This window comes from Cherax quadricarinatus, unplaced genomic scaffold (genome assembly GCF_038502225.1).
Source record: "Cherax quadricarinatus isolate ZL_2023a unplaced genomic scaffold, ASM3850222v1 Contig700, whole genome shotgun sequence".
Lineage (NCBI taxonomy): Eukaryota > Metazoa > Arthropoda > Malacostraca > Decapoda > Parastacidae > Cherax > Cherax quadricarinatus.
In genome coordinates this window covers 60,830-70,517 of record NW_027195726.1, presented here as the reverse complement: position 1 = coordinate 70,517, position 9,688 = coordinate 60,830, and the positions used below count along the sequence as shown (strand labels likewise).

Sequence of the window (9,688 nt, the reverse complement as noted above, 5' to 3'; positions counted from 1 at the left end):
GGACAGGGGGAGGCAGGATGATAGGAGAGGGGGAGGCAGAGTGATAGGACAGGGGGAGGCAGGATGATAGGACAGGGGGAGGCAGGATGATAGGACAGGGGGAGGCAGGATGATAGGACAGGGGGAGGCAGGATGATAGGAGAGGGGGAGGCAGGATGATAGGACCGGGGGAGGCAGAGTGATAGGACAGGGGGAGGCAGGATGATAGGACAAGGGGAGGCAGGATGATAGGAGAGGGGGAGGCAGAGTGATAGGACAGGGGGAGGCAGGATGATAGGACAGGGGGAGGCAGGATGATAGGAGAGTAGGAGGCAGGATGATAGGACAGGGGGAGGCAGGATGATAGGACAGGGGGAGGCAGGATGATAGGAGGGGAAAAAGACTGATGTTATGAGGGAAAATATGATAAGAGAAAGAAGGATTATAGGACTGTATAGGAGAAGAGGATTAGGAATTTTGATAAAATAGGTAGTAGAGATAATGAGGAGCAGTGATACAGGGATGATAGAAGGAGCAGTGATAGGAGGGATGATAGAAGGAGCAGTGATAGGAGGGATGATAGAAGGTGCAGTGATAGGAGGGATGATAGAAGGAGCAGTGATAGGAGGGATGATAGAAGGAGCAGTGATAGGAGGGATGATAGAAGGAGCAGTGATAGGAGGGATGATAGAAGGAGCAGTGATAGGAGGGATGATAGAAGGAGCAGTGATAGGAGGGATGATAGAAGGAGCAGTGATAGGAGGGATGATAGAAGGAGCAGTGATAGGAGGGATGATAGAAGGTGCAGTGATAGGAGGGATGATAGAAGGAGCAGTGATAGGAGGGATGATAAAAGGAGCAGTGATAGAGGGATGATAGAAGGAGCAGTGATAGGAGGGATGATAGAAGGAGCAGTGATAGGAGGGATGATAGAAGGAGCAGTGATAGGAGGGATGATAGAAGGAGCAGTGATAGGAGGGATGATAGAAGGAGCAGTGATAGGAGGGATGATAGAAGGTGCAGTGATAGGAGGGATGATAAAAGGAGCAGTGATAGAGGGATGATAGAAGGAGCAGTGATAGGAGGGATGATAGAAGGAGCAGTGATAGGAGGGATGATAGAAGGAGCAGTGATAGGAGGGATGATAGAAGGAGCAGTGATAGGAGGGATGATAGAAGGAGCAGTGATAGGAGGGATGATAGAAGGAGCAGTGATAGGAGGGATGATAGAAGGTGCAGTGATAGGAGGGATGATAGAAGGGGCAGTGATAGGAGGGATGATAAAAGGAGCAGTGATAGAGGGATGATAGAAGGAGCAGTGATAGGAGGGATGATAAAAGTAGCAGTGATAGAGGGATGATAGAAGGAGCAGTGATAGGAGGGATGATAGAAGGTGCAGTGATAGGAGGGATGATAGAAGGAGCAGTGATAGGAGGGATGATAGAAGGAGCAGTGATAGGAGGGATGATAGAAGGTGCAGTGATAGGAGGGATGATAAAAGGAGCAGTGATAGAGGGATGATAGAAGGAGCAGTGATAGGAGGGATGATAGAACGAGCAGTGATAGGAGGGATGATAGAAGGAGCAGTGATAGGAGGGATGATAGAAGGAGCAGTGATAGAGGGATGATAGAAGGTGCAGTGATAGGAGGGATGATAGAAGGTGCAGTGATAGGAGGGATGATAAAAGGAGCAGTGATAGAGGGATGATAGAAGGAGCAGTGATAGGAGGGATGATAGAAGGTGCAGTGATAGGAGGGATGATAGAAGGAGCAGTGATAGGAGGGATGATAAAAGGAGCAGTGATAGAGGGATGATAGAAGGAGCAGTGATAGGAGGGATGATAGAAGGTGCAGTGATAGGAGGGATGATAGAAGGTGCAGTGATAGGAGGGATGATAAAAGGAGCAGTGATAGGAGGGATGATAGAAGGAGCAGTGATAGGAGGGATGATAGAAGGTGCAGTGATAGGAGGGATGATAGAAGGTGCAGTGATAGGAGGGATGATAAAAGGAGCAGTGATAGGAGGGATGATAGAAGGTGCAGTGATAGGAGGGATGATAGAAGGTGCAGTGATAGGAGGGATGATAGAAGGTGCAGTGATAGGAGGGATGATAGAAGGTGCAGTGATAGGAGGGATGATAAAAGGAGCAGTGATAGGAGGGATGATAGAAGGTGCAGTGATAGGAGGGATGATAGAAGGTGCAGTGATAGGAGGGATGATAGAAGGTGCAGTGATAGGAGGGATGATAAAAGGAGCAGTGATAGGAGGGATGATAGAAGGAGCAGTGATAGGAGGGATGATAGAAGGAGCAGTGATAGGAGGGATGATAGAAGGTGCAGTGATAGGAGGGATGATAGAAGGTGCAGTGATAGGAGGGATGATAAAAGGAGCAGTGATAGGAGGGATGATAAAAGGAGCAGTAATAGGAGGGATGATAGAAGGTGCAGTGATAGGAGGGATGATAAAAGGATCAATGATAGGATGGATGGTAGAAGGAGCAGTGATAGGATGGATGATAGAAGGAGCAGTGATGGGAGGGATGATAGAAGGAGCAGTGATAGGATGGATGATAGAAGGAGCAGTGATAGGATGGATGATAGAAGGAGCAGTGATAGGATGGATGATAGAAGGAGCAGTGATGGGAGGGATGATAGAAGGAGCAGTGATAGGATGGATGATAGAAGGAGCAGTGATATCAGGGATGATTGAAGGAGCAGAGATAGGAGGGATGATAGAAGGAGCAGTGATAGGAGGGATGATAGAAGGAGCAGTGATAGGACGGATGATAGAAGGAGCAGTGATAGGAGGGATAATAGAAGGAGCAGTGATAGGAGGGATGACAGAAGGAGAAGTGATTTCAGGGATGATTGAAAGAGCAGTGATAGGAGGGATGATAGAAGGAGCAGTGATGGGAAGGATGATAGAAGGAGCAGTAATAGGAGGGATGATAGAATGAGCAGTGATATCAGGGATGATAGAAGGAGCAGTGATAGGAGTGATGATAGAAGGAGCAGTGATAGGAGGGTTGATAGAATGAGCAGTGATAGGAGGGATGATAGAAGGAGCAGTGATAGGAGGGATGATAGAATGAGCAGTGATATCAGGGATGATAGAAGGAGCAGTGATAGGAGTGATGATAGAAGGAGCAGTGATAGGAGGGATGATAGAATGAGCAGTGATATCAGGGATGATAGAAGGAGCAGTGATAGGAGTGATGATAGAAGGAGCAGTGATAGGACGGATGATAGAAGGAGCAGTGATAGGAGGGATGATAGAATGAGCAGTGATATCAGGGATGATAGAAGGAGCAGTGATAGGAGTGATGATAGAAGGAGCAGTGATAGGAGGGTTGATAGAATGAGCAGTGATAGGAGGGATGATAGAAGGAGCAGTGATAGGAGGGATGATAGAAGGAGCAGTGATAGGAGGGTTGATAGAATGAGCAGTGATAGGAGGGATGATAGAAGGAGCAGTGATAGGAGGGATGATAGAAGGAGCAGTGATAGGAGGGGTGATAGAAGGAGCAGTGATAGGACGGATGATAGAAGGAGCAGTGATAGGAGGGATGATAGAATGAGCAGTGATATCAGGGATGATAGAAGGAGCAGTGATAGGAGTGATGATAGAAGGAGCAGTGATAGGAGGGTTGATAGAATGAGCAGTGATAGGAGGGATGATAGAAGGAGCAGTGATAGGAGGGATGATAGAAGGAGCAGTGATAGGAGGGTTGATAGAATGAGCAGTGATAGGAGGGATGATAGAAGGAGCAGTGATAGGAGGGATGATAGAAGGAGCAGTGATAGGAGGGATGATAGAAGGAGCAGTGATAGGAGGGTTGATAGAATGAGCAGTGATATCAGGGATGATAGAAGGAGCAATGATATCAGGGATGATTGAAGGAGCAGTGATAGGAGGGTTGATAGGAGCAGTGATATCAGTGATGATTGAAGGAGCAGTGATAGGAGGGATGATAGAAGGAGCAGTGATAGGAGGGATGATAGAAGGAGCAGTGATAGGAGGGATGATAGAAGGAGCAGTGATAGGAGGGATGATAGAAGGAGCAGTGATAGGAGGGTTGATAGGAGCAGTGATATCAGGGATGATTGAAGGAGCAGTGATAGGAGGGATGATAGAAGGAGCAGTGATAGGAGGGATGATAGAAGGAGCAGTGATAGGAGGGATGATAGAAGGAGCAGTGATAGGAGGGATGATAGAAGGAGCAGTGATAGGAGGGTTGATAGAATGAGCAGTGATAGGAGGGATGATAGAATTAGAAGTGATAGGAGGGATGATAGAAGGAGCAGTGATAGGAGGGATGATAGAAGGAGCAGTGATAGGAGGGATGATAGAAGGAGAAGTGATAGGAGGGATGATAGAAGGAGCAGTGATAGGAGGGATGATAGAAGGAGCAGTTATAGGAGCGATAATAGAAGGGGCAGTGATAGGAGGGATGATAGAAGGAGAAGTGATAGGAGGGTTGATAGGAGCAGTGATAGGAGGGGTGATAGAAGGGGCAGTGATAGGAGGGGTGATAGAAGGAGAAGTGATAGGAGGGTTGATAGGAGCAGTGATAGGAGGGGTGATAGAAGGGGCAGTGATAGGAGGGGTGATAGAAGGAGCAGTGATAGGAGGGATGATAGAAGAAGTGATAGGAGGGTTGATAGAATGAGCAGTGATAGGAGGGATGATAGAAGGAGAAGTGATAGGAGGGTTGATAGGAGCAGTGATAGGAGGGGTGATAGAAGGGGCAGTGATAGGAGGGGTGATAGAAGGAGCAGTGATAGGAGGGATGATAGAAGAAGTGATAGGAGGGTTGATAGAAGGAGCAGTGATAGGAGGGGTGATAGAAGGGGCAGTGATAGGAGGGTTGATAGAAGGAGCAGTGATAGGAGGGGTGATAGAAGGGGCAGTGATAGGAGGGATGATAGAAAGAGAAGTGATAGGAGGGGTGATAGAAGGAGCAGTGATAGGAGGGATGATAGAAGGGGCAGTGATAGGAGGGTTGATAGAAGGAGCAGTGATAGGAGGGATGATAGAAGGAGCAGTGATAGGAGGGATGATAGAAGGAGCAGTGATAGGAGGGGTGATAGAAGGGGCAGTGATAGGAGGGATGATAGAAAGAGAAGTGATAGGAGGGTTGATAGAAGGAGCAGTGATAGGAGGGGTAATAGAAGGAGCAGTGATAGGAGGGATCATAGAAGAAGTGATAGGAGGGATGATAAAAGGAGCAATGATAGTAGGGATGATAGAAGGATTGATAACAGTAAGAAAGGAGGAATGGTAAGAGAAAGCAATAATGAATGATAGGAGAGAATGCTGAATAATAGAGAAGAATTAATTGCCTTCACACTGTTGTAATTAGTGGAAATATTAAAACTATTCACAGTGACGCTAGCTCTCACTCTCTCTCTCTCTCTCTCTCTCTCTCTCTCTCTCTCTCTCTCTCTCTCTCTCTCTCTCTCTCTCTCTCTCTCTCTCTCTCTCTCTCTCTCTAAACTTTTCCTTGACTTTCTGATACGCTCTCAGTATTCCTTTGAAGAAACATCTCGTCTAATATCTATGATAATGTTCGTCATTTATATGATAAAACACAAGAGTTCACATAATATTATTTTCTTCCTGACTCTGGTACCTAAATGACGGAAACACAAGACAACACAATAATAAAGTGATTTAACAGTAGAAATATTTAAAATTGAATTTAATTACGATGGAGAAGATTTTAAATACGATGGAGAGGATTTTAAATACGATGGAGAGGATTTTAAATACGATGGAGAGGATTTTAAATACAATGGATAGGATTTTAAATACGATGGAGAGGATTTTAAATACGATGGAGAGGATTTTAAATAAGATGGAGAGGATTTTAAATACGATGGAGAGGATTTTAAATACGATGGAGTGGATTTTAAATACGATGGAGAGGATTTTAAATACGATGGAGAGGATTTTAAATACGATGGAGAGGATTTTAAAAACGATGGAGTGGATTTTAAATACGATGGAGAGGATTTTAAATACGATGGAGAGGATTTTAAATACGATGGAGAGGATTTTAAATACGATGGAGAGGATTTTAAATACGATGGAGAGGATTTTAAATACGATGGAGAGGATTTTAAAAACGATGCAGATACTTATAAAGTATGATGGAGAATTCTATTTAAAGTTAGAGTGTTAGGATGCAGCCTTCAATCGTGCAGTCTATAGACTTGAAACCTAAGAAACTACATAATCGTAACGGATACGACCAAGAGCTTTGAGCTAGCTTCTGCAGTAGCTGACACACTAAATAACTATCATGGAAGCTGTTAGTCTGTGACGGCTGCTGTGACGGCTGCTGTGACGGCTGCTGTGACGGCTGCTGTGACGGCTGCTGTGACGGCTGCTGTGACGGCTGCTGTGACGGCTGCTGTGGCAGCTGCTGTGGCAGCTGCTGTGACAGCTGCTGTGACGGCTGCTGTGACAGCTGCTGTGACAGCTGCTGTGACGGCTGCTGTGGCAGCTGCTGTGACGGCTGCTGTGACGGCTGCTGTGGCAGCTGCTGTGGCAGCTGCTGTGACAGCTGCTGTGACGGCTGCTGTGACAGCTGCTGTGACAGCTGCTGTGACGGCTGCTGTGGCAGCTGCTGTGGCAGCTGCTGTGGCAGCTGCTGTGACAGCTGCTGTGATAGAGGCTGCTAGACTGTGACAGCTGCTGTGATAGAGGCTGCTAGACTGTGGCAGCTGCTGTGATAGAGGCTGCTAGACTGTGGCAGCTGCTGTGATAGAGGCTGCTAGACTGTGACAGCTGCTGTGATAGAGGCTGCTAGACTGTGGCAGCTGCTGTGATAGAGGCTGCTAGACTGTGACAGCTGCTGTGATAGAGGCTGCTAGACTGTGGCAGCTGCTGTGATAGAGGTTGCTAGACTGTGGCAGCTGCTGTGATAGAGGCTGCTAGACTGTGGCAGCTGCTGTGATAGAGGCTGCTAGACTGTGACAGCTGCTGTGATAGAGGCTGCTAGACTGTGACTGTGACAGCTGCTGTGATAGAGGCTGCTAGACTGTGACAGCTGCTGTGATAGAGGCTGCTAGACTGTGACAGCTGCTGTGATAGAGGCTGCTAGACTGTGGCAGCTGCTGTGATAGAGGTTGCTAGACTGTGGCAGCTGCTGTGATAGAGGCTGCTAGACTGTGGCAGCTGCTGTGATAGAGGCTGCTAGACTGTGACAGCTGCTGTGATAGAGGCTGCTAGACTGTGGCAGCTGCTGTGATAGAGGCTGCTAGACTGTGGCAGCTGCTGTGATAGAGGCTGCTAGACTGTGACAGCTGCTGTGATAGAGGCTGCTAGACTGTGACAGCTGCTGTGATAGAGGCTGCTAGACTGTGACAGCTGCTGTGATAGAGGCTGCTAGACTGTGGCAGCTGCTGTGATAGAGGCTGCTAGACTGTGGCAGCTGCTGTGATAGAGGCTGCTAGACTGTGACAGCTGCTGTGATAGAGGCTGCTAGACTGTGACAGCTGCTGTGACGGCTGCTGTGATAGAGGCTGCTAGACTGTGACAGCTGCTGTGATAGAGGCTGCTAGACTGTGGCAGCTGCTGTGATAGAGGTTGCTAGACTGTGACAGCTGCTGTGATAGAGGCTGCTAGACTGTGACAGCTGCTGTGATAGAGGCTGCTAGACTGTGGCAGCTGCTGTGATAGAGGTTGCTAGACTGTGGCAGCTGCTGTGATAGAGGCTGCTAGACTGTGACAGCTGCTGTGATAGAGGCTGCTAGACTGTGACAGCTGCTGTGATAGAGGCTGCTAGACTGTGGCAGCTGCTGTGATAGAGGTTGCTAGACTGTGGCAGCTGCTGTGATAGAGGCTGCTAGACTGTGGCAGCTGCTGTGATAGAGGCTGCTAGACTGTGACAGCTGCTGTGATAGAGGCTGCTAGACTGTGGCAGCTGCTGTGATAGAGGCTGCTAGACTGTGGCAGCTGCTGTGATAGAGGCTGCTAGACTGTGGCAGCTGCTGTGATAGAGGCTGCTAGACTGTGGCAGCTGCTGTGATAGAGGCTGCTAGACTGTGGCAGCTGCTGTGATAGAGGCTGCTAGACTGTGGCAGCTGCTGTGATAGAGGCTGCTAGACTGTGACAGCTGCTGTGATAGAGGCTGCTAGACTGTGGCAGCTGCTGTGATAGAGGCTGCTAGACTGTGACAGCTGCTGTGATAGAGGCTGCTAGATTGTGACAGCTGCTGTGATAGAGGCTGCTAGACTGTGGCAGCTGCTGTGATAGAGGCTGCTAGACTGTGGCAGCTGCTGTGACAGAGGTTGCTAGACTGTGGCAGCTGCTGTGATAGAGGCTGCTAGACTGTGGCAGCTGCTGTGATAGAGGCTGCTAGACTGTGGCAGCTGCTGTGACAGAGGTTGCTAGACTGTAGCAGCTGCTGTGACAGAGGTTGCTAGTCTGTGACAGCTGCTGTGATAGAGGCTGCTAGATTGTGACAGCTGCTGTGATAGAGGCTGCTAGACTGTGGCAGCTGCTGTGATAGAGGCTGCTAGACTGTGGCAGCTGCTGTGATAGAGGCTGCTAGACTGTGACAGCTGCTGTGATAGAGGCTGCTAGACTGTGGCAGCTGCTGTGATAGAGGCTGCTAGACTGTGACAGCTGCTGTGATAGAGGCTGCTAGACTGTGACAGCTGCTGTGATAGAGGCTGCTAGACTGTGGCAGCTGCTGTGATAGAGGCTGCTAGACTGTGACAGCTGCTGTGATAGAGGCTGCTAGACTGTGACAGCTGCTGTGATAGAGGCTGCTAGACTGTGACAGCTGCTGTGATAGAGGCTGCTAGACTGTGACAGCTGCTGTGATAGAGGCTGCTAGACTGTGGCAGCTGCTGTGATAGATGCTAAACTGTGACAGCTGCTGTGATAGAGGCTGCTAGACTGTGGCAGCTGCTGTGATAGAGGCTGCTAGACTGTGGCAGCTGCTGTGATAGAGGCTGCTAGACTGTGGCAGCTGCTGTGATAGAGGCTGCTAGACTGTGACAGCTGCTGTGATAGAGGCTGCTAGACTGTGACAGCTGCTGTGATAGAGGCTGCTAGACTGTGACAGCTGCTGTGATAGAGGCTGCTAGTCTGTGACAGCTGCTGTGATAGAGGCTGCTAGACTGTGACAGCTGCTGTGATAGAGGCTGCTAGACTGTGACAGCTGCTGTGATAGAGGCTGCTAGACTGTGACAGCTGCTGTGATAGAGGCTGCTAGACTGTGGCAGCTGCTGTGATAGATGCTGCTAAACTGTGACAGCTGCTGTGATAGAGGCTGCTAGACTGTGGCAGCTGCTGTGATAGAGGCTGCTAGACTGTGGCAGCTGCTGTGATAGAGGCTGCTAGACTGTGGCAGCTGCTGTGATAGAGGCTGCTAGACTGTGACAGCTGCTGTGATAGAGGCTGCTAGACTGTGACAGCTGCTGTGATAGAGGCTGCTAGACTGTGACAGCTGCTGTGATAGAGGCTGCTAGACTGTGACAGCTGCTGTGATAGAGGCTGCTAGACTGTGACAGCTGCTGTGATAGAGGCTGCTAGACTGTGGCAGCTGCTGTGATAGAGGCTGCTAGACTGTGGCAGCTGCTGTGATAGAGGCTGCTAGACTGTGGCAGCTGCTGTGATAGAGGCTGCTAGACTGTGACAGCTGCTGTGATAGAGGCTGCTAGACTGTGGCAGCTGCTGTGATAGAGGCTGCTAG

At 48.9% G+C, this 9,688-nt stretch overlaps 1 protein-coding gene across 1 annotated transcript; it reads left to right on the top strand.

Moving 5' to 3' along the window:
• Positions 1-293: 293 nt before the first annotated feature.
• Positions 294-2,688, top strand: LOC138851469 (dentin sialophosphoprotein-like). Its single transcript, XM_070080624.1, has 5 exons — positions 294-304; positions 500-781; positions 874-996; positions 1,056-1,211; positions 1,800-2,688. The coding sequence occupies exons 1-5, from the start codon at positions 294-296 to the stop codon at positions 2,686-2,688; spliced, it is 1,461 nt and encodes a 486-aa protein (XP_069936725.1).
• Positions 2,689-9,688: the final 7,000 nt, after the last annotated feature.